The 26,320-nt window shown below is 41.6% G+C and overlaps 1 protein-coding gene across 2 annotated transcripts; it reads left to right on the top strand.

Moving 5' to 3' along the window:
- The first annotated feature begins 1,494 nt into the window (after positions 1–1,494).
- On the top strand, positions 1,495–25,511 carry ZBTB40 (zinc finger and BTB domain containing 40). Of its 2 annotated transcripts, XM_072156106.1 has the most exons (18): positions 1,495–1,642; positions 3,870–4,909; positions 6,758–6,891; positions 7,864–8,068; positions 10,152–10,294; positions 10,387–10,579; positions 11,037–11,173; positions 12,223–12,421; positions 12,524–12,657; positions 13,017–13,185; positions 15,398–15,844; positions 17,647–17,853; positions 17,948–18,112; positions 18,269–18,483; positions 18,567–18,729; positions 19,129–19,215; positions 20,222–20,448; positions 22,601–25,511. In XM_072156106.1, exons 2-18 carry the CDS (start codon positions 3,925–3,927, stop codon positions 22,823–22,825), a joined length of 4,035 nt encoding a protein of 1,344 aa, XP_072012207.1. In that variant the 5' UTR covers positions 1,495–1,642; positions 3,870–3,924; the 3' UTR covers positions 22,826–25,511. The 2 variants fall into 2 exon arrangements, with proteins under 2 accessions (XP_072012207.1, XP_072012208.1); XM_072156107.1 differs by lacking the exon at positions 19,129–19,215.
- Positions 25,512–26,320: the final 809 nt, after the last annotated feature.

Here is a 26,320-nt window from a genome sequence, read left to right as displayed (position 1 = left end):
AATACAAAAACGAAAAAGAGCCTGGTCATGAAGGGGTTAAAAGCTGTTTAACCCCTTAATGCTCTGCGCCGTAGCTCTATGGCGCAGAGGTATAAGGAGTGTATGAAGAGGGCTCACGGGCTGAGTCCTCTTCATACAAAGGTGGGGGTTTTTGCATCGTGGCTATTAACCTCTTTTGCATCGTGGGTTTTTGCATCGTGGCTATTAACCTCTTCATTGCCACCGGCAAAGTCGCCGGCAGCGTTTGAAAGGCGGCGTGCGCCGCCATCTCTTTTACAATCGCCGCGCCCCCGAACGTCATCTGGGGGTGACGATCGGTTGCCATGGTAGCCTCGGGTCTTCTTTTGACACGAGGCTACATGGCTTCTGCAGATTCGTTACAATGAGCCAGTGGCTCATTGTAATGAATGACCTGCAAAAATGCCATATATTGCAATACAGAAGTATTGCAGTATATGGTAGGAACGATCTGATGGTCTATGAAATAGTGGTAAAAAAAAAAAAAAAAAGTTTAAAAAATAAAAAATTTTTATAAAATATTAAAAATTCAAATCACCCCCCTTTCCCTAGAACGGATATAAAACATAATAAACAGTAAAAATCACAGACACATTAGGTATCGCCGCGTCCCAAAATGCCCGATCTATCAAAATATAAAACCGGTTACGGCCGGCGGTGACCTCCGAGACGGGAAATGGCGCCCAAATGTCCGAAATGCGACTTTTACACCTTTTTACATCACATAAAAAATTAAATAAAAAATGATAGCAATGAAAACGTCGCCTCATTTCGCAAAAAATGATACCTCACACATCTCCGTGCACCAAAGTATGAAAAAGTTATTAGCGTCAGAAGATGGCAAAAAAATTTTTTCTTTTTTGTACACATTCGTTTAATTTTTGAAAATGTAATTAAAACACAATAAAACCTACATAAATTTGGTATCACCGCGATCGCACCGAACCAAAGAATAAAGCTGAGGTGTTATTTTGAGTGCACAGTCAAAGTCGAAAAAACTGAGCCCTCAAGAACGTGGCGGTTTTTTTTTTTTTAATTTTTCCACATTTGGAATTTTTTTTCAGCTTCGCAGTACACGGCATGTTAAAATAAATAACATTACGGGAAAGTAAAATTTGTTACGCACAAAATAAGCCCTCACACAGGTCTGTACACGTAAAAACTAAAAAGTTATGGATTTTTGAAGTTGGAGAGCGAGAAATGAGCGGAAAAACCCTCCGTCCTTAAGGGGTTAAACCTGGAAGCAGTAAAAAACATGTAATTGTGTCCTTTCATATGAGGAACATCCCATGTGAAAATCCCCGTTTTTGTGGAAAAAAAGATAAAAATCTGGATTTATTCCACAGCGTTCATACACTATTCCACTATTTGGGGATTGTTGAGATTTTTAGTTCCATACATTCCAGAAAATCCGCGCTCAAGCTTCCTTTTTTTTTTTTTTTTGAAACAACTTTATTGTCACCACCGCGAACAAAGCTAGGAATCTAGTACGTAGGTGACGCAGTACGTACGTCTTGACGGGGTCGAAGGGAAAGGAAGAAGGTTCGTGGCCTGTGGCTCAACATGAAGAAGATGAAAAAATAGGAAGATTCTGGAGAGAGTTGCTATAGGGAGCGGATAGCGGGTGAGTGTCCGGTGATGGGGGATATTTGTGGCGTGTCGCGGGGTGAGGCGGAGGCCGGTGCTGCTTACTATGGCGGCTGCCGCTCCTTCATGTCAAGTACGGAATAGAAGGCGCTTATGTCTCTATGTTATGTGAGGTAAATGAGAGGCTGACTGTGACCAATCACACATCTCCTTTCATACTTCTTGAGCAGGTTGACAAATGAGAGACGCAATGTGATTGGTGTTTGTGCTGCTCTAATGCTGTCAATGTCTTCCAGGGCTTGTCCTGCTGTTGGTTCTGTGCCCGGGCTGTATACATGTCATTAGATACATGTCACCTCCTGGCACAGGCCACTGGATCATACACTGATGGTTCTGAATCACTGGACCTGAAGTTCACCATCAATACAATACAATACAATGCAAGGCAAGGCAAGGCAAGCACTGTCCAATGGGCTAGTCTTAAAGGATTTGTCCTGGTGTAAGCGCTACATCAAGTTTTCCCTTATCTGTAGGATAGGGGATAATTTGCTGATCATTGGGGTCTTGGTGGTGTCACACACATGGATCACAAGAACAGGAGGCTGTTGTATCCCAAATAAATAGAGTAGCCGATCACACATACACATGCTGCTCTGTTTATCTCTATGACACTGATGCCGATATGCGAGCACAGTAATCAGATCCTTCTGTCAGTGTCATAGACAGTAAATGGATAAGAAATGTGCAACCTGGTGCTCTGTTCGTTTGCTATAAACAGACTCCTGTTTCTCGTGATCCGAGATGTTTCCACCATTGGGACCCTCACCAATCCGCTATCCACAACTTGATGTGGCTGGAGAACTTATTTAAAGGGGTTTGCATATAAAAGAAAATTAAGTCTATACAATAAAGTTAATTTTTAACCCTTTACTTTACAATTTTACAGTTTTATTGCTGTTTTAGCTCTTATCACTCAATGATGATAAGTACAAAACTCCAGGGTGGGCAGGGACTCTCTAAGCAGACACTTCATGATCCCTCTGGTGCTGTGCGCTGACAGTGTGGTTAAATTATCAGGGTACAAGGTTTATATACACTTTCATTTAGCTTCTGAACATTCTATTAGTATCTGACACATAGAAAAAAAAAACATAATACATGTCTACTATCACAGCCATAACGTACACAGCTCTGCTATATCTCACCTATAACACATACTGTCAGATCTACAGTGCCGCCCCTGGATAATGATTTTATCTGTAGCTTCACTCTCCTCACGCGCCACTGGAAGGAAGTGTGTGTGAGCTTGTTCTGGAATGCTAGGGTGGGGGCTAGAGACGAGAGAGAAGCTCAGCGTCATACCGAAGAGCAAGATGTCTGCTGACCCTAATCTCCGAAGATACGGGGTCGGGTCTAGGGGCAACTAAAATTGTGTATACCAGGACTGGTGGAATTATATCTGGGAAATGCTGTATTTTTGTTAATAACATTGAATTAGAGGATGTTATTTTGTTATCCTGAGTAAATTTTAGGGACTTGTCTTCTTGGGAATACTCAACCAGAACACTGCATTCATGTTCAAAGCAGAGGTCAAGGTTAAGCTGAATGACTGTAGGAAGCCGTCCCAACCAAGGGCAGTTGTAGCAGGACCTAAGTTGGACATGCTGTCTAGGGTTGTCCTCTTTCAGGACATTCCAGCAAATAATCAGAGCTGCGGGATATATCGAGACATACACCTGTGTGACATCACATGACCATGGACCAGTGTTTATTTACGGGAAGTAAACCGAAGCTTCCTGTTGGCTGACAGCAAGCAGACAACAAGGATGAATCTAGAAAACTATGAATAATTGATACAGAAAGTATGTAGGAAAATCGTATAACTTTTAATTACACAAACAATATCAATTATTTGCTAGAATGTGGACAGCCCCTTGGAAAGGAACTTTTTAAAGGGGTTAACTCATGAAAGAAAATTCTTAAATATTTATACCATAGTGATGTTTAAAGATCATTTTAAACCTCTTGCTTTAATATTTTATTCACATTTATTGCTATTTTAGCTCTGATCACTCAGTGATGATTAGTGTGAAATTCCTGAGACCAGTTTTTATCATTCTGGGCCAATGTGTCAGCCACTTTCTGACTCCACTAAATCTTGTGTCTGGTTTATATTGGAATTTTGCAACTAAAGTTTTTTTTGAAATTCAAACTGCTGTGTTTTCTTTTAATTTACTTATAATTTCATAATTGTGTTTTTGCAGGTTCTCCTAGGTGCTCTGTGTAATAATTCCTTCTTGCCCGATAGTCCTGTAAACAATGGAGCTTCCGAATTACAGCAGGCAGCTCTTACAGCAGGTCCACACCTTGTGCAAAGAGCAGCAGTTTTGTGACTGCACAATATTTGTGGGCTCTTTACACTTCCGAGCTCACAAGCTTGTTCTGTCTGCTGCAAGTTTGCTTTTCAAGTCCCTGCTAGAAACGACCGAAACCATCTCCATAGACGCCTCCGTCGTCACCCCCGATGAGTTCTCACTGCTCCTAGAGATCATGTACTCAGGAAAGTTACCACCAGGGAAGCACAACTTGACCAAAATCATTACTGTGGCCGACAGCCTCCAGATGTTTGATGTGGCTGTAAGCTGCAAGAACCTCCTGACTGAACTGATGAATCACTCTACCCCGAGCCAGAAAAAAGAAGTCCCCGTCCATCCAGTAACCTTTGTAAAAACCGATCTGAAACCTGTTGTGCCCAGGAGTAATGTTTTGAGTGAGACTTTCGCTCTTGAAAAGATGTTGTCTCCCATGAGTGTGACAGGATCTTCTGTCCTTGCTGCACCTGAGCAACTACCAATAAACAAAACTCTAAGCCCGACGTTACTGGCCAAGAAGGTGGACGCTAATGGTAATATGCAGCTTGCAACCCAAGCTTTACCCGAGGGATCTACAGAACAGGGTTTGCCCATTAGCAAAGTCATGGAGAGGAAGGAGGAAAATGGGACAGGGCCTTCTAATGCTGAAAGAACTCTAACCCCACCACTGCCAAATGCTGCACTAGTTTTGAAGGAATCTATTAAAGTTTCTAGTCCTCCAAACACTGCAATAACATCTGCCCCTCCTGTAGATGAGATGTGTCAGCAGCAGCCAACATCACAACAGGAGTCTGCTGATAATGTCATGGATTCTGACTCTATAGCTGCAGATATCGAAGCCACTGCCTGCACTTCAGCGCAAGGTGATAAAGCAGCTATAGTAGAGGAGACTACAGAACCTGCTGCCAAGAAAAGAAGACTTGATGATACTGGTAATTGTATCTCTTTCTTATCCATTTCATTTGTCAATTTATGCATAAGGGGAACCTGTCACCACATTTTTCACAAATACAGCTTAAAGTCCTTTTAACTAACGGACACCCTTCTTTTAGCTACAAAATCGTTTCCCTCAGTTCCCCATAAATCATCTTTAATTTTACCTGGTATCCAGGGATATCGAGTCAAGGGGGCATGGCCTCCTCGGGCTGAATCCAGCAGCTCCTCCCCATACCTGCTCAGCATGCAGTAGTAATGTCATGTAACCAGGGTGAAATCATATCAGGTACTTTAGACTCTTATGTTAGCAAACTGTGCTAAAGCATGTATATATCTGATCACATTAAATCACAGCAGCCTCCACGGACTTCTACTCCTCCCCATCGTCCATGGAGGCTGCTGTGATTACATGAGGAAGCAAAAAGAAGGGTGTCAGTCAGTTAATGGGGCTCTAAGGGAACCTACCGCTAACTGTATATGTGAAAAATGTGGTGACAGGTTCCCTTTAAAGAGATTATTCTATGTTTAACCCCTTCTCGCGGGCTGAGCCCTCTCCATAGCCGGTAAGTCTTTGCTGCATATTGCAGCAAAGGCTTACCGGTAACACCCGCGATCGGTGCTGGCACCGATCGCGGGTGCTTTCACGGCGATCGCCGCCGGCAATGCTGCCGGAGGCTCCAAAAAGATGGCGCCGCCATCTTGCCGCGGATCGCCGCTCCCCGATGACGTCACGGGGAGCGGTGATCCGTTGCCATGACAGCTTCGGGTCTCACGAAGGCCCGAAGCAGTCTCGTTTTAACCCATTCATTACAATGTGCTGTCATGTGCTGTCAGCACATTGTAATGAATGAGGAGTAAAATCCCCATATACTGCCATATTGCAGTATGGCAGTATATGGTAGGATCGATCAGACAACCTAGGGTTAAAGTACCCTAGGGAGTCTGAAAAAAAGTAAAAGTAAAAAAAAAAAATATAATAAAAAAACCAAAAAATTCAAATCACCCGCGTCCGAAAATGTCCGATCTATCAAATATAATAACGGTTTTTCGCTGCGTTTAACCCGTAACGGAAAATAGCATCCAAAGTCAAAAATGAAATTTTTTTGCCATTTTGGAAAATATTAAAAAATTAATAAAAAGTGAAAAAATGATAGCAATGAAAACGCCATCAAAAGTCGCAAAATATGACACTATCCACAGCTCGGTACACCAAAGTATGAAAAAGTTATTGCCACCAGAAGATGACAAAATCAAAAAAAAAAAATTTTGTACAGGAGGTTTTAATTTTTTTTAAATGTATGAAAACATTATAAAACCTATACAAATTTGGTATCCACATAATCGTAGCAACCCAAAGAATAAAGTAGACATGTCATTTGGGGCACACAGTGAAAGCTGTAAAATCCAAGCCCCCAAGAAAACGTCGCAAATGTTTTTTTTCACCATTTTCACTGCATTTGGAATTTTTTTCCCGCTTCCCAGTAAGCATCATGGAATATTAAATACCGTCACTACGAAGTGCAATTTGTTACGCAGAAATAAGCCATAACACAGCTCTTTGTGTGGAAAAATAAAAAAGTTATAGATTTTTGAAGATGGGGAGTGAAAAATGGAAGTGAAAAAACTAAAAAAAGGCCAAGTCGTTAAGGGGTTAATAGTTATCCACAGGTTAGGGGATATGAAATATTAGTTCAGAAATAGCAAGTTAGAGGACAGTATTTGTATTGGGATTTCATTTTGAAATGTTGAAATAAATCCTATAAAATGTTGTATAAGATCAAAAAAACCACCACAGCTTCTATGGGTGAAATGGTCAATACAGCTAACTTGTATTTTATGTTTAGAAACGGAGAAAACTTCTGGTGAGTTGGATTTTCTTATCCGTTATGAAAGTATCTTCAGTGAGGCACTGTCCGACCCGCAAAGTGTCCTAGAAAACCTCAACAAGTGTCAAGAAATCAATGAGGCCGAGAAGCAGGTATGAGCTTATGAGGAGTGCCCAAAATTAATTTTTTCTGTCATTTTGCCAAAAGGTTTGTCTTTAATGTGATGGCTCATCAATAGTTGAGCGTGAGCGACTGTGTTAAAATTGTTTCTTGTTGGTGTAAGGACAAAGCTAGATGCTTCTGGTTCCATGTCCTTGTGTTAACACACTGTTGTACAGCTAATTGTGTGAGAGGGTAGCCCTTCAATAGTTATTGTTGGCCTACCCTTTTAAGATGTTCTTTTGTAAGAATCCATGATCCTTCATGGTGTCTGTGTGTCTGGCCTCCACTTTTTAAAGCTCAATTTTAATATCACTATTCATTGCTCTTTATGTATTTTATATTATGTATACGAGTAGCAGATGCTTTGTTTTGCTGTAAACAATTTTTACGATTTGTTTGTTGTAATAAATGACCAAACATTGGAGTCACTGATGGCCCTCTTGCTAGCTGGAGAAGGTTGCTGATGCAGTTGCATTGCTTTTATAATGCCTTGTGCTAGAAGCTGTGGGTGAAAAATACAAAGCATAGCGGGAGGATCACCTTTCAGAGCTGTGCTGTATGTCTTATAACGGACATAGAGGTTGTGTATAAACTGTAATGGTAAAGCCTTGGAATCGCCTCTTTGTGAAATAACGTTCGCTGCTCAATCTACTCTTCTGTGGGATAGAGACTGACAGACCCCTCTCATTGTCAGTGCAGTCATCTTACAAGCCCCCATACATTTGAACTTTTGCCTCCATGAAAGGGAAAAGCACAATAATTAGACTGCACGTGTGTTGTTTTATTTTTCATTATTCATCTTATAAAGTAAATTCATCAGGTAGCAGGGACATCGCTCACAGGAGTAGTAGTATCCATCCCTACCACATCCATGCCCAAGTCTTGCCCAAGGTCACACAGATCAGTAATAACTTGGCTGCTCCTGAAGTTTTCCTTTTAATCGTATGTGTTTTGTACCAAAGGTTGTGGTGGAATGTTGTCAAGCAGAAGAGGGAAGCTCAACATTTGCAAAACTACTGGAGAAGGTTAAAGACGGGCAGAGCATTGTGGTGGAGAGCGTCCTGGCTTTACTCAAGTTGTGCAGAGACACAAATCCGAGTGTGAATGAAGTGTTACGTGAGAAAGAGCCCCAAGACAAGGACTTGGATGAACAATCTGTGGAAACAGGTAACATCAATAGGGCAACAGGAGGAGCCAAGCAGATTAATATATGTATTTGGTGCAAATAGATTAAGGCTACCTGCACACAAACCTGTTCAAATCACGGTTCACAAATAATGGACCCCTGGTGTCATCTGCGTGTCCCAGGAGAAAGACTGCAGATGCAGAATAGAGAATTGTCAGAGCCACAAACACTGGCAGGAATAGAAACAGCAGATGGCTCATACACAGGACTGTGAAAGCCACAGAAATACATGGGGACATCTGTTAGCTGTTGAAACAACAGCTAGCAGAAGTGCCGAAACTATGTTTGTGTGTATGAGGCTTTAACCCTTTAAAGACCTGGCCTTTTTTTGTTTTTTCATTTCCATTTTTCACTCCCCACAATCAAAAATCTTTTTTTTTTTTTTTCTAATACACTTTTAAGAGCTGTGTGGCGTTTTTTCTGCGTAACAAATTGCACTTCATACTGATGGTATTTATTATTCTATGCCGTGTACTGGGAATCAGGAAAAAAATTCCAGATGCAGTGAAATTGTGAGTTTGGATTGTACAGCTTTCACTGTGCGCCCAAAATGGCATGTCTACTTTAATCTTTGGGTCAGTACGATCACAGGGATAACAAATTTTATAGGTTTTATGTTTTCATACATGTACATTAAAATCCCCTGTACAAATTTTTTTTTTTTTTTTTTAGATTTTGCCATCTTCTGGCACTAATAACTTTTTCATACTTTGATGTAGGAACTGTGGGTGGTGTCATTTTTTGCGACTTTCGCTGACGTTTTCAATGCTTCTATTTTTAGGATTGTACGACCTTCTGATTACTTTTTAAAGTAAAAAAGTGCCATTTTCAAATTCTATTGCTATTTTCCGTTACAGGGTTAAACGCAGTGAAAAACAGTTATTATAATTTGATACATCGGGCATTTTCGGACGCAGTGATTCCTAATGTGTTTTTACTGTTTATATTTATATCAGTTCTAGGGAAAGGGGGGTGATTTGAATTTTTTTTTATTATCATTTTTTTTTTTTTTTTTTGGAGAGGGCTCAGCTCCTGAGCCGACTCGTGGCGTGCTATTATGTTGCGGGTCGTTAAGGTGCTGTTCTTATCTGCACATTCACATTTGGGGTACATTCACACGCGGTAAAAGTAGGGTTTTGAGTTTTTTATGAAAATGTGAAAATAATAATTTTTACTAATTTTTGCCAAATATTTGTTTGTTTCATAAGTAAACGCAAAACATATCACTCAATTTTTTTAATTACTATTAAATACAAAGTGTCATGAGAAAAAATTCTCGACATTTTCTGTTTATCTTAAAGCGTTCCAAAAGTTATAACCTCTTACAGTGACAGGGAAGATTTGTAGAAATGGGCTGAATCAGGAAGATGCTAAATCGCCTGGTCATTAAGGGCATGTACAACGTAGGGGGTAGGATTTTGACTGCTGGCACCCACAGTGGTCACTAAAATGAAGGTACTCATTTTCTTGATGTGTATGGAAATGTGGTGTTCAGGCACCTGTTTACTTAGGAGCATCATGGCCGCCTGTTTTGGTGATTGTCCTTGGCAGTCAGCCACTTACAAGCTTATCCTGTTAATAAGCGTTGTTAGTTGGAAAGCCTTTTTTAAGTTTACATTATAATTCATTGATGTAAATCCTAGTCTCCTTGTGAGCCAAGGAGTCCAGTCATTGATCATAGTCCTGATTGATATACACATACTGGACTCTTAAGCTTAGAATGAGCAGCGCTTCTATCATAGAATCATGACATTTAAGCTTTTGCCAGTGACCTTGCTTGGTCCTTGAAAATGGATTTCACAGACCAAACACAGCACTGTAGTGATATACAATGCAGAGACACCTTGTATAATATTTTATTATGATGCACAGACTTCCGCCCCTGGTACTGTGGTCTGTGAAATGTGGCCAGGTCATGTGGCACCAGCTTTACTTGCAGCCAGAAGACCTAATGCAATGATGAACTTTAATTGTTCAGTTTTAAGTAAATATTTTAATAACCTTGACCGCTAGTAAAGAGAACTGCATAGTCTTATGAGGTGACACTTGTTTTATTATCTGCAGCACTGGTGGAGAAAGAGAAAACCTTGTTTGATCTCCTGATGGAGCGTCGAGAGGAGCTGATCCAGTGTATAACTGAGCTCAGCCCCATTATCGAGTGCCTGGACACAGCAGAGGAAGGATTTCTAACCAATATTGAGAAGAAGGTATTTTTCCTCAAACAGAAGAGTGTTCTTGATATTGCTTGTATTATTGATGAAGGTTTACCCTGTCTCTGACTCATTTTCCATTATGTCAGGTTATTACAGACTGCTGTGAGAGCGGAACACACAAGGAGGTCATGAATAAACTCTTAAGGAAAGCATCTGAAACCAAAACTTTGAGCCCTGACAGTCTGATAAAACTTCTACAAGCGGTGAGAGAAGCCTTCCCCGATCTGCACACATTGCTTGATATTCTGGAGCCGCACAGTAAAAAATCCTCGTTTAAAGGTACAAAATCTTTTAGTATTCCAGACATGCTCACTAATTACAATATCGGTACTCCAACTTTCACCCATGGGATGTCCTCTGAAAGTTAAGCTCCTACTTCATACATCTCTTCTAGGGACATCAAAGCAGCCAGGTGAAAACATTAGGTCTGATTCTGTACCTCCTATAGGACTGTATAGAGCAGTAGTGTGCATACTGGTGCACCACCCTATAAATCAACCTTTTGAGGGATGAGGTCAGGTCTCTTGATTGGTGGGAGTCTCCTTTGCTGTATTTCCTCCTATCCCCCAGATCTTCATGATTGGATTCCACTCTTTGTGAAATATTATATATTATAATTATATAGGTGTAGGCACTGAACAGCCGAGCTCATGTATCTAATACACTTCAAATATTCTCTTATCTTTTGAATATTTTTAATAAACTAAATTTTGGAAATTGTATTCTAATTATTTAGGCAAGATGAGCCTGGCAGACTACGGGGCAGAGTTACTGAAACAATACCAGGAAAATGTATCTGAAGTCGTCAATGATGCCGACTTGTTTATCAGTGGACTCTCATCAGCTACTAACCTAACAGACCATGAAAGAGAGGTAGGTCCTCAATACTCAGTGCAGCATTGATCGAAATAGTCATTGTGTCTATGAATTTTCCTGATTGATAACCATATGTTGTAAATCTCCTTTACTGTTTTTCATGGAAACAATGTGGGGAGTTGTGCAGTATTCTGTTGTTTAAGTCTCTTTTATTCTAAAAGCCGTTCCTGTTTTAAAGTGGAGCCAACAGAGCTCCCCTGTCTAAAAATACAAGAGTATTGTCATCATAGTTTCATAGTTTCTACGGTTGAAAAAAGACACTTGTCCATCAAGTTCAACCAAGGAAGGGAAGGGATTGGATGAGGAAGGGATTTAGGGGAAACAATTCTATATAACATAACCATCAATGTTATTTAGATGTAAAAAGGCATCTAGACCCTTCTTGAATCATAATGTGAGCAAGGATAGAAGGTGTTACAAGATGGCAGTACAATTGAAAGAATATACATTTCTTGATGGCAATTACCTTAATCCAGTTTACGAATGAGCAACTTTGTGCATGAAGGGGTATGATTTCAGCTCCTGGAGCATCTCTTTCCCCACCTGGACCACTCCCCTGTCCTGCTTGATAGAACTTACCTCTGTTGCAAACCCTGGCAAAATCTCAAATATTCACAGTATTTACTGAGCTTGCAGATACACACTAGGATAAAAGATACTTGGTGTCCTACCCATTTGCAAGATTTTGTGCAAGGAAGGTATCAGAGAGGGTAATCTGCAAAGGCAATGCAGTGGTCCATGTAGTGAGAGTGGTACCACTGAGACTTAAGGCATGCCCACATACTCTAATTCGCTCATTTGTATTCTAACGCACAATTCTCAATGTAATGTGACCTGTAACACTGGGAGTAGTAGACTCCCTTTTTAAATGATGGGATGTTCTCTTCCATGCCAGATTCACACATAAACCTTTACCAATGTAGGCTTTGAGGTGTAAAGCTCCATTAACATGCATAATAGAGCATTTTGTTGCCGAATTTCAGTATGTGAAGTGACTCTTATGGGGAATTTTCTTTTTTAATTCCCAAAACAAATTTCTGTTTCAGCTAATGGAGAATATTGTGAGAAAAAACTGTAGCACTCGTATCTTCAGTATTCTGGTGTCCTGTGTGTTTGAAGAGCAAACCTTAGGTGTTGTGGCCATCTGGCAGCTACTTTTGGCAATGCAAGAGATAAGCCCAGCTGTGAGGTCTCTGATGGATGAGATCCGTAAAGAACCAGGAGCTGATGTCTTCTTCCATAGTGGTAAGTGGAGTTCAGATTGAAAGTCTGTAGTAACCCATATGGTCCCAGTGTTTTAAATTTTCTTCTCATCAGGTTTAACATTACAATTGTATTTTTTCTCAGTGATGAACAGAGAGAATGAAGTTGCTGAGATTTTGGTGCGGCACAGTGAGTCAATAGCACAAGCTTTCAGACATTGTGATGTGCTCAGCTTGGTTTCACCAGATGACAAAGCGCTCACAAACTTGGTTAAACAGGTAAAATCCTTGTTTAATAAAATTTCCCAATTGGTGAATATTTTGTCAGGTTTTATTTAGTTTGTTTGGTGCCTAGTGATCGACTTGGAATCCCATTAACCGTGTCGGAGCAGTGATCCTGGTAACTTCATTTCTAAGAGTTGCTTAGGTGTTGTGATCAGGACTGACTTTGGCATCTAAGCTGTGCAAGGCCGTAATCTGTGTTTTCACTGACCATGGTCGATGCAGCAGGAGTCTGGCTCCTAGTCCTCATCGGGCTCCTGCTGCAGTCGGTCAGGTGGTGTTTTTGTAAGTGTATTGTGTCTCCACAGGTTAAGAGGCTATCCTAGTAAATGTCTATTAATAACATGTCTCTCTAGATGTTAAACATCCCTCAGCAAAAAGAAAACGGGAATTTGTCTGCAAAGCTTCTCCTGAGTTCTGCGCTGCAGCACAATGTGCCAGTCGTGAAGTTTGGCCAACTACTGTGTAGCCTCCAAGACTCTGCCCCTGACCTACAGCCACTAATGAAAGAGGTGGAAGAACTGGGTAAGTGGTTTGGATTGAACTTACTTTCCTGCTAAAAATTACAAGTGAAGATGAAGATTCTAGTATCCTGGTAGATGCATGACATTTCTAGTACTGGCTGGTATTATAGGAAGGTGGGAGATAAATATTATCGTCGTCAGTCTAGGAATTGTGTACAAAAGTTATACTGAATGTTCTCCTTGCGTCATTACTATGATGGGTCAGATCAAACGGCTGCTGACTTCCAAAAACGGAGAGAACCCCACTTGTATATTGCAGCTCCAATCTTAAAGGAAATCTACCTCTTGGGTAGACACAATTTAAACTAAATACACTTGCTGGTAGACCTTTTTTTCTTGCACTCCGGAACATATCTTGATTAGTACTGAAACGCCTGTTAAAAAAAAAAAAATTTCAAAATTCGGCTTTTTAAAATATGCTAATTAGCGCTGAGCACTCCTGAGGACATGACACAGGTGGCCTTTTGCTCCTTCAGTTTTTAATTATGCACACCTACTGCATGCTATCACATCTACCCACTCCCACCCCCGTGCCCGAGAGCAAATAAAGTCTTACGAATGCGTAGTCCTCGTCCCTCCTAAGCAGCCGGCTCGTCCTCACTCCATCAAGACTTCCTGAGAGCCTGGAGGTGTCATTGGTGTGGGTAGATATGATAGAATCCTTTAGGTGTGCTTGATTAGGAACTGAAGACCACAGGATTGTTTTATGGGGTTTTTTTTTTTTTTGCATTATACAGTGCTGCAATATTGAAGGTCTGAAAACTTTTTTTTTTTTAACCCCTCCCGCCGCGGCCCTTTTTCTATTTTGCGTTTTATTTTTCACTCCCCACGTTCAAAAATCTGTAACTTTTCTATTTTTCCATGTACAGAGCTGTGTGATGGCTTATATTATTTAATATTCCATACCGTGTACCGGGAAGCGGGAAAAAAATTCCAAATGCAGTGAAATTGGTAAAAAACCGCATTTGTGCCGTATTCTTGTGGGCTTAGATTTTACGGATTTCACTGTGCACCCCAAATGACATGTCTACTTTATTCTTTGGGTCGGTACGATTACGGGGATACCAAATTTGTATAGGTTTTATAATGTTTTCATACATTTAAAAAAAATTAAAACCTCCTGTACAAAATTTTTTTGGGGGATTTTGCCATCTTCTGGCGCTAATAACTTTTTCATACTTTGGTGTACGGAGCTGTGGGTGGTGTAGTTTTTTGCGGATTTTGATGACCTTTACAATGTTATCATTTTTACGACTGTACGACCTTTTGATCGACCCGAAGCTACCATGGCGACGGATCGCCGCTCCCTGATGACGTCACGGGGAGCGACGATCCACGGTAAGATGGCGGCACCTTTGCCGGCTGCAATCAGCGGTAAAATACCCGGGATCGGTGCCGGCACTGATCGCGGGTGTTACCGGTAAGCCTTTGCTGCAATATGCAGCAAAGACTTACCGGCTATGGAGAGGGCTCAGCCCGCGAGCCCTCTCCATGTACCGGGACCCGACATGTGACGTACTATTACGTCACATGTCGGTAAGGGGTTAAATCTCCCCCCTTTCCCTAGAACTGATATAGAAATAAACAAAAGTATCATAAACATGATGCTCGATCTATCAAACTTTAAAAACTGTTATTCCAGATGTTGAGGCCTGTAACAGAAAAGAGCACCCAAATGTCCAAATCGCCATTTTTTTTTGCCATTTTGAAATTCCTAAAAATGGCATGTTTTTTTTTTTTCCCTCCAATTTCACCACATTTGTTTGTTTTTTTTTTTTCCCCACGCTTTTCAGTACACAACATGAAATATTCGATACCATCACAGGAAAGTTCATTTTGTTACACAGAAAAAAATGTCTGCACACAGCTCTGTACATGGTAATATAAAGAATTTTATGTATTTTTGAAGGTGGGGGAGCAAAGAACGGAAACTCAAAAACAAAAAAGAGCCAAGTTGTTAAGCGGCTCAAGGGTCTTTTCCTATTTTATTTTGGGATTGTGATCAGCATTTTGATTGGTAGGGTCTGGCAACCAGTGCATCTGCTGATCGACCATCCAATCCCAAGGCCAGTGTGGTTAGTAATATACAAATCCTGAAATGCCCAGCTGAGATATTTGAACCTCCTTTAACCCATTTTATTTGCCTCCTACTATGGCTTGATGATTTTATCACTTACAATTGCCTTTTGTAAAATGAATTTATTTGTTTTAAGGTTTTCTAGTGGACGGCAAATTTAATATCCAAAGCCCCATAAAGTGGACCGTGAACAATGACTGCCAGCTCGATGTCATTGAAGAGATCGGCGATAGAAATGAAGACGACGACGAAGCGAAAGATGATGAAAATGAAGAAGTAGATTCAGAAAAAGAGAGAGCAGAACTTGCCCAAGAAAAGGGCTCAAAGAAGAATTTTATCTGCAAAGCATGTGACAAGATCTTCTTGTTCCGCTGCCGCTTGGAGGTGCACATGAAGCGCTGCCGGATGGCGAAAAGAAATCCCCTGCAATGCAAAGACTGCAACGTGGTGCAGGCCTCTAAGAAGGAGCTGGACCAGCATCGGGAGGAGGTGCACGGCTATCTCATCTCTCGCAACAACAAAGGGAAAAAGAAAATGCTGGTGACATGTGACATCTGCGGCAAAGAATTTGCTCATCCGTCAGGTAAGTAATTTGCTTACTTATTTCTAATACAAAGTGTCTGAACAGCAAAATCTCAAGTCCCAACTGTCTGCAGGACCAACAATACCACAATCCATAAATACTACGGACACATGATGAAAGCACAGTATTTATTAGGTTTCCCAACCTTTTTATAACATTTTATTGGTTTTAAACAACATACAATTAAAGCTCCACAATAACAAATAGACATTGATGTAGTTTAAAATGTAAACCCATATCATTTGCCTGGTAAATATGCTCACTTGTATCGACTACAGGCAATCATCTGACTTACAGACGACTCCTAGTTACAAACAGACTTTTAGATGTTGGTAATTTAATGTACTTTAGCCTTGGGCTACAACAGCTGTAACAGTTATCACAGGTGTCTGCAATGAAGCTTTATTGTTAATCCTTGTTCTTACGACAACCCAACATTTTTTTTAAAAAAATTTGCCCGCGATTACATTTATAAACTATATAGTTCCAACTTGCATACAAATTCAACTTAAGAACAAACCTACAGAACCTAGAACTGTATGTAACCTGGGAACTGCCTGTTCTATCTTTTCAGTCTTACTGGGTCCAATATTGCATAGACCAGACTAAGTAATTGGCTTCATTTATACACATGTATAAGCCTCTTCAGAGCCTACGCTGGCTGTGGCCTGAAGTGGCAGCAGTGGAAATTATTTAATAAAACACATACAACATATTTTATCCTTCATACTGATCTTTTTTGCCATCTGGTCTGCCTTTTGGCATTAAAAAGTTATGTTTTAACCGAAACCATTTTGGCTAGAATAATATGAAGTGTCTACATAGTACTGTGTAGTACTTTCTTCATGCTTTATCAGTACCCTGTGGGAATGCTTGCCCATTACTTCATCCCCTCATATGGGACTGACATAGAGGAACACTCCAGTCATAATCATTGAATAATTCATGGTACAGGGCGAGAAGCCAGGAAAATGACTTTCATTGTATTCTTAGAACATTTAGTCATGCTCCTCCCTTCAGGCCCTGTGCAAGGTTTAGTTAAATGAATCAGTTGTGATTGGAGTGTTCCTTTAAGGTCATTAAATTGAGCAGTGGTCATGCAGGAACACTAGAGTTTCATTCACACAGAAGACTTGAGAAGCTGTGTCCTCACGTTTGCCAGGGGGTCTTGACCTTTTGCAGTTGTCCTTCCTTGTCTGGATAAAGCCCCATAATGGAAAATTGTCTGTATCTCTGTTAGGATGATAATAAATGTTCTGCTTTAACGACGCCTGGCTGCATCCCCCTGCTTTTTCCGTTAGGGTGATTTAAATGAGTGATCTGACATTACCTTTAAAGGGAACCTGTCAGCAGAAATTCCACTAACCACTACCAGTATGTTGCCAAGAAGCTGAACATCTTCCATATTGTGTTTCTTTCGTGACCCAAAGTGGTGGCCTCATCTAGAAAATCTGCTTTGATGTGAGATGTAAATTGGTTGTATAGAGTTGATGAGGTATATTTTAACACTGAAGTCAAGCTCTCTCTTCCTCAGAAAACCCCTTAGCTCTGTAATTGATGGTCCTGCATCCAGAGACTTCACTAACCAGATCTCCTGAAGTCTGATGCATGATGTCAGAGGAGGAGGCGTCCAGAGCTTCCGACCTGGACTTCAGTGTTAAACTCTCTGCCTCGATGACTTCAAAACTTTCTACTGATGTAGCTAGGAAATGGTAGAATCAGATTTGGAACTCTTGCATGAACAACGATGTAGGTTTTACTGGGCTCCTAAGTTGATGTGTATGGAAACTTCCTTTTGACAGGTCTGCAGTACCACAAGCGAACAGAGCATTTTGATGAGAAGCCATTCTCCTGTGAGGAGTGTGGCGCCAAGTTTGCTGCAAACTCCACTTTAAAGAACCATCAACGACTGCACACAGGAGAGCGCCCCTTTGTGTGCAAGCACTGCCACATGACCTTCACCCAGGCCGCCGCACTGTCCTATCACACTAAAAAGAAGCATTCAGAAGGTAAAGTACTTGCTTCTCTGTTCATAAATACACCCACGTAATACTAGACTGATTCCTGCAATATTTTCTATTCTGTTGTGCCATCCCATTCCAGGTAAAATGTATGTGTGCCAGTATTGTGATGCCGTATTTGCACAATCTATTGAGCTGACTAGACACGTCAGAACTCACACGGGAGACAAGCCGTATGTCTGTCGAGAATGTGGGAAAGGTTTCAGTCAAGCCAATGGACTGAGTATTCACTTACGGACCTTCCATAGTAAGTTTCAATACTTTATTAAATGCAATTATCGTTTGGCTAGTACTTCACTACTTTGCTTTATTAAATATTTCCTGCATCTTCACTACTTTGTAAGCTATTGCATCAGATTTACAATAAATTGATAACTCTTTCACGTGCGCTTCATACTTCCAGACATTGAAGATCCCTATGACTGCCAGAAATGCAGAATGAGCTTTCCTACATTAGAAGAGAACAGGCAACACATACAAGTTGTACATTCCAAGGAATATCATCCCTGTCCTTCTTGTGAAAAGATTTTCAGTGCTCCTTCTTTACTAGAGCGCCACATAGTCACCCATGTGGGAGGGAAGCCTTACAACTGTGAGATCTGTGACAAGGCATACCAGGTTGGTACTAAGTTAGGAGTACTTTCTCCAGATGCCTGTAAATGGTATCCTTTTATGTAATGTTGTTGCTTAATTCTCCACAGCAACTCTCCGGCTTATGGTACCACAACCGCACCCATCATCCGGATCTCTTTGCTGCTCAGAGTCATCGCTCTTCCAAGTTCTCTTCTGCTCAGTGTAGCTCCTGTGAACAGGTCTTCTCCAACTCCTCTACTCTTCAGAAGCATGCAAAGTTAGAACATCCTGGTGAGTACAAAAATGGGACAAAGAAAATGATTGAGGATAATAGTAACTTTCTGTACTGATGCAAATGTCCGCTCTGCTGTATGGTGTAGTATAGAAGACTTGCACGCTCTCCACTAGTAATAGCCATCTTTACATAAAGCTCTTGTCGCTGCCTGCTCTCACACGTTACTGACCATGTCAAGCTGACAAGGGCAGTGTTCACACTCGTCAGTTTATTCAGAAGTATCAAACGGGAGGAACATCTCATTGTGAAGATGTAAGAAATGATGCTGCAGAATTTTTTATTTTATTTCAAATGAAAGCATTTACAGAATCGGACACATGAGGAGAGATTAGACCATTTCTGTAGAGCTTTTGACCCCCAGATAACACAAAGTCTCTGGCTCTTGTCCCTTTCAGATAATAAGATTTATGAATGTGAGAAATGTAAGCAGACATACCCATCACCAGCCGCATTACAAGTGCATATTAAGTGCAAGCACTCAGGTAAGTGGTCACATGGGTGAGTGCTTTATTTTTGACAGAGCCCCATCTTATGTTAACTAACTAGCATTGGATGGGAGTCTAAATATTAATAATCACATCCAATACACCTTTTACCAAGGTACAAAGTATTGAGAAGTGATAATATGGCCTTGTTGTCATTCCATCATACTGTTAGCATGAGCCAGAAGAGAATTGATAGAACTTGAGGCTTATTCTAATATCTGATAGGTAGGTAGTGGTGGTGTTCCCCAATTTAAAGGACAGATTTATTTGGGAGAGACATTAATAATACTCTGCAGCAATAGCTTCTTTGATGTATACATTTGAAACAAGAAGTTTACACTATAGAAAAAGATATTCACATTTTTTTCATTGACTTAATAAACCTAAATCCGTATAAACCTTTCCCTTTTTAGGTCTATTAGGGTTACCAAAATCTAATCTATAAAGGTGTGTGTCCACTAAAGGAATCTGCACTGTTGCATTTACAATCACTAAATCTTGCACAGCCACACTCTGTGACTCAAAGAACGGCATAGACTAGGTTTTGAGTCAAAATTTTCACCCCACACTTTCCAAAATACACTTATGAATTCCCTTATATAGGAGCCATTGTCTGTTGGCTACTGTGACAATCGGCAACCAATCACAGCTCCGTTTCTACATACATGGTGTAGTTACACCAGTTCTGTCAGGAGGAATAGGCACAAATTCCTAACAACTATTGTGAGAGTTTGTGGATTGATATCCAAGACAGTTATATAGTACCCAAAAACTAATGTAATTTATGTAAACTTTTGACTTTGCATAAAGAAGTAAAAATGTTTTTTATAAATTCTCTAATTTGCCAAATATACATTATTTTGTTCCTAATTCACCGAAATGGGAAATGTTCATTCTGATTTATGTCAGGTGGTGAGAAAAACATGCATACGTTATTTTATATATATGCTATGGAAACTTCTGGTGTCCGCTGCATGTTTATAACCACGCTTCTCCTTATTAGGGACCCAGCCATTCCAGTGTCTGTACTGCAGCGAGTGTTTCCAGTTCCCGGGCGCCTTACAGCACCATGTATCCACTGACCACTTTAACGAAACGGAGAACACATTTGGTTGTGAGCTATGTGGGGAGCTCTTCACATCACAGGCCCTACTAGAGAAACACTATGAGACAGACCATCCCGACATAGTACTGGCGGAAACCCAGGCAGCAAATACTCAAGTTGTACAGGTACTTTTACTTGTCTTGTGTGTTCATGATTTGTGTATGGGATCAGCTTCCAGAGACCTGAATGTATTAAAGCTATGTGCCAACGATTATAATGACCTTGACATTAATATTCACTTTAGTATCTGGGTAATGCAGGGAAGATTGTGCAAACCAACACTTATATGGCATCTTTAGCCCTAATACAGTTTTCTCTTAAAGGGAACCTACCACCACGTTTCTACCTATAAAGGTAGAACGGGTGGTAGGTGGATGATTGGGACGTGAGGATAGCCCTTTTTTGGCTCGGCTGTCCCGGCTATCTTTTGGAAAACTTTAATACCCCAATATGTTAATTTTATTAAGCGTCTACTGGGGCGTGGAGTAGCCGGACATGAGGCTACAAGTCGCGGCTACTCCACGCCCCAGTAGCCTCCTTTCTCCGCCTACCACTGCATCTTCGGCACGCAGCTCCTCGTAGCATGCGCAGAACGCCGGGTATTCGGACGAGGGCACGCAGCTATGAGGTGCTGCGCGCCGAAGATGCAATGGTAGTGGTAGTAGCCACTTTAGAAAATTAACATATCGGCGTATTAAAGTTTTCTAAAAGATAGCCGGGACGTGAGGATTAGCTCAAAAAAGGGCTATCCTCACGTCCCATCCATCCACCTACCACCCGATCTACCTTTTATAGGTAGAATCGTGGTGGTAGGGTTCCCTTTAAGTGCACTAATCTATGTAGATTTTTTTTCTTCTCTTTTTTAACTTCTCTCTGCTCTTCTCACTCATCTGCTGATCCTGTTTGCACATAGACTGAACAAACAGGGTGACAAGGGAAAGGGAGGCCACTGAGGAGACCTAAGACAATGTATAGCATTTATTAAAGGGAACCTGTCACCAGGGACATCATTTTCACTGAAGACTGGTTGCAGAAGCCCATTACAGCTGCATTTTAATAATAAAAGAAAATTGTCTGTGCTGCTCACTCACTCCTCAGCTCTCAGCCTCCACTTTTCTGCTTGTGTACAGCTTCTCCCTTTGTGAGTGAAGGAGGAGGAAGAGGGAGGAGTTGTACTGCAGCACAAAGGTGGGAGCTGAGGAGTGAGCTGCATGAACCATTGAAAGCTAGAGGAGAAGTGAACATCAGCAGCGCCTATTGATTGGCTGCTGCCCCTGTTTAGTTTGTGTATATATAGACAGTTACATCACTGGGGATCTCCCTGAGTGTAACCTCAGTGAAGGACAGGGCTGATCGCACATTATAATGAAAACGACACTTTTCACGGATCTTCGGAAGACCCGAGGCTGTCATAGTAACAGATCGCTGCTACCCGATAACGTCTGGGGAGCGACGATAGTCGGCAAGATGGCGACGCCCATGGCGATCGAGATGACACCCTTGATCTGTGCTAGCACCGATACGGTGTTACCAGTAAGTCTTTGCTGCAATATGCAGCAAAGACTTACCGGCTATGGAGAGGGCCCAGCTTGTGAGCCCTCTCCATGCATTGGCAGCCGACGTGCGCTGTACTATTACAGCGAGCGTCAGTAAAGGGTCCTCCGATGCAGTACGGGATTGGGCTATCACATAGACAGCTCAATCTTGCTCATGGCTCTGTGTGCACACAGCCATGGGGATGCGCAGAGCTACTTTCTACATCGGCCACGGGCTAGAGCAGTAAGTCATCTGACCTGAGCTCTGGTTACATGACTTTCCATTGGAGCCGCAAGGTGGCTCGGCAGGAGAGAAGGGGACGGCACTGTGGGTGTTGCCGAGTGGTGCAGATGCGAGCAGTGAGCCCTAGCACCCACCAAGCATATTTATACGCATGGTGGTTATTTGGGGGAGTAAATCGGCCTCTACAAGCATCGTAGACGCTTGTAGGGGCATTATCACGATCTCTGCTGGCGTATATGCTGAACGTATCCAAAAAAACATTTTATAAATGTAGCCTTATTTTTAAGTGTCGGCTATCACACACAAATTACTAACCTTGTGTCCCAAGCATTGGGGTCAATAGTGTGCTTGTAATAGTAGTCTATCAGCACTCATGTCATCACATTCACATGATGCAGTTAGCATGGAGTTCCTGTTAGTATATTGGGCAGCGTTGCCCATAAAGATGTCATCACTCTGATAAGCCACCACTCACTATTTACCTTCTTCCCACCGTAGGTCATCCAGACGCAGGATCAGGTGGCGGCAGGAGAACAAGTCATAACCTTAGACCAGTCCCAGCTGGCAGGTTCTCAAGTCATTGTGGCATTACCGGACTCTCAGAGCAGCCAAGCAGCTGGCACAGAACTGGTAGCAGTCAGCATGGAGGATTTATTTGATGGAACAGTCACCCTTATATGTGGAGACGCTGTCTCGGGAATGACACAGAGAACTCAGAGCTAACATCCCATTATCTTTGACATTGGTTCATTCATTGTTGTCTATAGTTTCTTATTTTTACCACTTGCAAGGTCTCTTGTTCACTTAAGGATTTTATTTCTGTTTTTACACACCTAGTTTTCGCGCCTCACTCTTAATTTATTTTTCTTCTTTGCCAGTCTATTCATTCCTATAAACAAATGGTCAAGAAATCAGTCAATCCCAGAAGTTCCTTACAATAGTTGTATAGTCTCTTGTGATAATACAGGGATAACTTAAGAAACCTTCATGCTCTGTCCCGCCTGAGTTGAAGGTCTATGGATGTATGATTTCTTTTAAGATCTGCTCTCCTTTTGAAGCTACTTTGGTTACACTATTATCACCAATCTTATGCGCTGGTAGCACAGGGGTTAGGTTTTGCCTCTGTCTTAGAGCAGCGTATAAGTGATGCTTGGTTTACCCATAGGCTTCTGCCTGGTGCTACTTCTAGCCGTTGTTCTAATTCAGGCATGTGGGTCATATAAGAGGACCCTCCCTTCCAATGTAAGCAATAGGGGCACTTTCTTGCAGAGGATGTAGCATGACTACATGCCATATACACATATGCCAATTGAGCTCCTGCCAATTAATTGATATTGACAAGAAATTAATCCTATGGCTACCTTTTCAGTATGGATGGAGAGTCTGCAGCAGATCCACAGCCAAATTAGCTGATTCTCCTATAGCTGTAGCAGAATCTATAAAAGTTTTCAGGCCTTAAAACTTTGAAATATCAGGAGTTAAAGGACAGATGTCTGCTGCCTTCAGCAACCCCTTACTGGGATGAGCAGTGGTGACTTTTATGGGTTATGGATTCACTTTCAGTGAAAGAGGCTTACGCTGGACCTTGTTGACTACATGGGAATCAAGGATGTTTCTAGGCTCTTTACATACACGGCAGTGCGAGTGGTTGTGGGATGTGCCCAAGGAATAATCTTGCATGTGTTCTGCAAGTATTAGAAATCTGATTTATCAAAACTGTCTAAGAGCAGAACTGTTCTAGTTGTTCATAGCAACTAATCAGATCTCAGGCTTTCATTTTATAAACTATGTGTGGAGAATAAAATCTGAGCTTTGATTGGTTGCCCTGAGCAACTAGAACAGTTCTGCTGATAAATGCGGCCCTGTGTGGACAATGCTGCAGATTTGTAAATTGTCCATTGCCAAGATTGATTTCTGCACCATGATTCACAGGAACAAGTGACGTGTGAGGTATACTCCACTGTAATGCTTGATCTCCACCCCCATCTGGCAGCAGCCAAACTGGCTGCCATCAGAATCACAGCACCTGGCGGATGGCCTCACCTGGATAGACTGGGGGGGGGATTCACTATGCCATCTTTTCTGGCTTCTGTGGCCCACACACACCACTTCAGGTGGGGCAGAAAACCGGTGGAGGCTATTAAAAAAAAAAAAATCTCTCTGCCGTTTCATACTTGATCTAAATTGGCTTGTACTGAAGAAGTTTGCCAGCAGCTGGGGATTTTAAGTCTTGCTTCAAAAGGCCAGTCTTAATAATACCTATACCCCCACTGCATTAGGTGGACACATGATGGGATCCCAGCTGAGATTTCCTGGTAGTAATTTACTAATAATGTAATCAAAGTAGCGGACGCAAGTTCTAGGAAAGTTAGATGACAAGTAGCTGCTTGCACGGACTATTCGTTGTACTATGGACTGACATAACTAAGTGCATCCTGGAAGGACTTGTTGGAATATTTTTTTTTTAATATATATACTAAAAGTGGAAAGGTGTAGAAAATGCAGGCGATATATCAGAAGCCTATGTTTATTATATAGATGAATTGCTAATTTTTCTACACACAAACCTATATTGTTTCTTCCTGTGGAAGAACTCTGCAAAAAGAAAAAAATTGTAGCTACAAATTCAGGTCTTATTGTTCAGAAACAGATATTACATTCAGCTTTCAATATCCAGACAGTGTATCCTTATTAATCTTGTGCCATCCCATAGTGTTGTCCTCACAGGCTGAGAAGAATATGTTCAAGCTGCTTGTTTCTTTAAAGAGGACCTGTCACCTAAATTTTCGGCACTAGGAGCTGCTTACTAAAGTGCTTGATCAAACGCCGCAGTCTTATAGTAATAGCGTTACCGGAAACCTCCGGTAACGCTATCAAACACTGCGGCGGGGTATAGTGTAAGCTGTCCGATGTATTCATGAGGGGGCAGTCCGAGGCGCTGCCTCTTCCCTGGACCGCCCTGCCAGCTACATAGGCCAGCAGTGACTGCCGTGCGCTAGGCAGCAGTCACTGCCCCTAGCCACGCCCCAACCCCGCCCCCTCATGAATACGTCTGACAGCTTTGCGAGCTGTCCGACAATTACATTGTACCCCGCTGCAGTATTTGATAGCGTTACCGGAGGTTTCCGGTAACGCTATCACTCTAACACTGCGGCGTTTGATCAAGCACTAGGAGCTGCTTACTTTAGTAAGCAGCTTCTAGTGCCGATAAATTGGGTGACAGGTCCTCTTTAAGAAATGAGACGGGGCTGTGGAAATGGAATTGAAACTTCTCCTCAGCAGATCTCACAGATATCCTCCAATACCCGACCCCCTTAGAGGTTCTGGACATTTTGCGTGTTTGTATAGAATATATGAGATTGGATTATACATAATAAGCTTTATAATTAATAAAATTTTTAATTTAAAAGCCTCAACTTTGTTCAATAGAGGATTAGGAATTGTTAAATTATGTGAAACACTTGTTTTGTTTTTTTTGTCATTGGTGCAGTTTACCGTTTTCTACAAATTACCCCACCATGGCACAACAACAAAAGGATGGATAAAGCCAACTAGGTAAGTGTTTCGGCCTCCCTTCTCATGGCCTACTGGGCACATTCACCTGCAGTAGAGTTGTTGCAAGTGAAAGGACATGTTCTTCCCATGGGGCAGCTGTTCTGAAATAATGAAGATGCCACATTTCCTAATTATCAACAGCGCTGGTTGCCAAACTTCCTAATGCTGCGACCAATTTGTGACCGGCCCCTCTCTGGTGTTCTTCGCTCTCTTATGGAAAGATTCTGGCAGTGATGGTGTGAACAAGTGTAATTTTGCAGCGCCACTTTCCCCATCGCATATACATTACATTATTCCATTACAGAGAGAGGGTCTTGGGAAACCCCTGGAACCGGCAAGTGGAGAACTGCTGATCTACAGTGATATATATTTGAGCTGACCTCTGAATATTCCATACAAATCGAGGAGGATTTATCAGAGCTTGTGCACTGCCATAAAGACCTAGAAATGGGTGCAATTCCTGGCTTATGGTTAGAATTTTCTTCCCATTATGCAACTTCCACTCCAAGTGGGACTGAAGGGGGGAGCACCTAGCGGCGGAGTGTGTTGGTGTTTGAGTCTTCTTGCCTTGCACCTGTGTATTACCTATAGCCTGTGCAAGGTACACCACTTAACTACCAGTACCCTCATGTAAGGTTTGCTTTTTATTATTCCCTCTTTCAA

This window comes from Engystomops pustulosus, chromosome 6 (genome assembly GCF_040894005.1).
Source record: "Engystomops pustulosus chromosome 6, aEngPut4.maternal, whole genome shotgun sequence".
In the NCBI taxonomy this organism is placed as follows: Eukaryota; Metazoa; Chordata; class Amphibia; order Anura; family Leptodactylidae; genus Engystomops; species Engystomops pustulosus.
Note: the sequence above shows the minus strand (reverse complement) of the source record. Positions and strands in the feature narration are given on the sequence as shown.

What these genes read in the sequence shown, in the direction of transcription:
- ZBTB40 (XM_072156106.1), top strand. Translation starts at nt 3,925, where the DNA reads ATGGAGCTTCCGAATTACAGCAGGCAGCTCTTACAGCAGGTCCACACC. An exon ending in TAACAGACCATGAAAGAGAG is followed by an intron (nt 11,174 to 12,222) that starts GTAGGTCCTCAA and finishes TTTCTGTTTCAG; the next exon opens with CTAATGGAGAATATTGTGAG. An exon ending in TGATGTCTTCTTCCATAGTG is followed by an intron (nt 12,422 to 12,523) that starts GTAAGTGGAGTT and finishes ATTTTTTCTCAG; the next exon opens with TGATGAACAGAGAGAATGAA.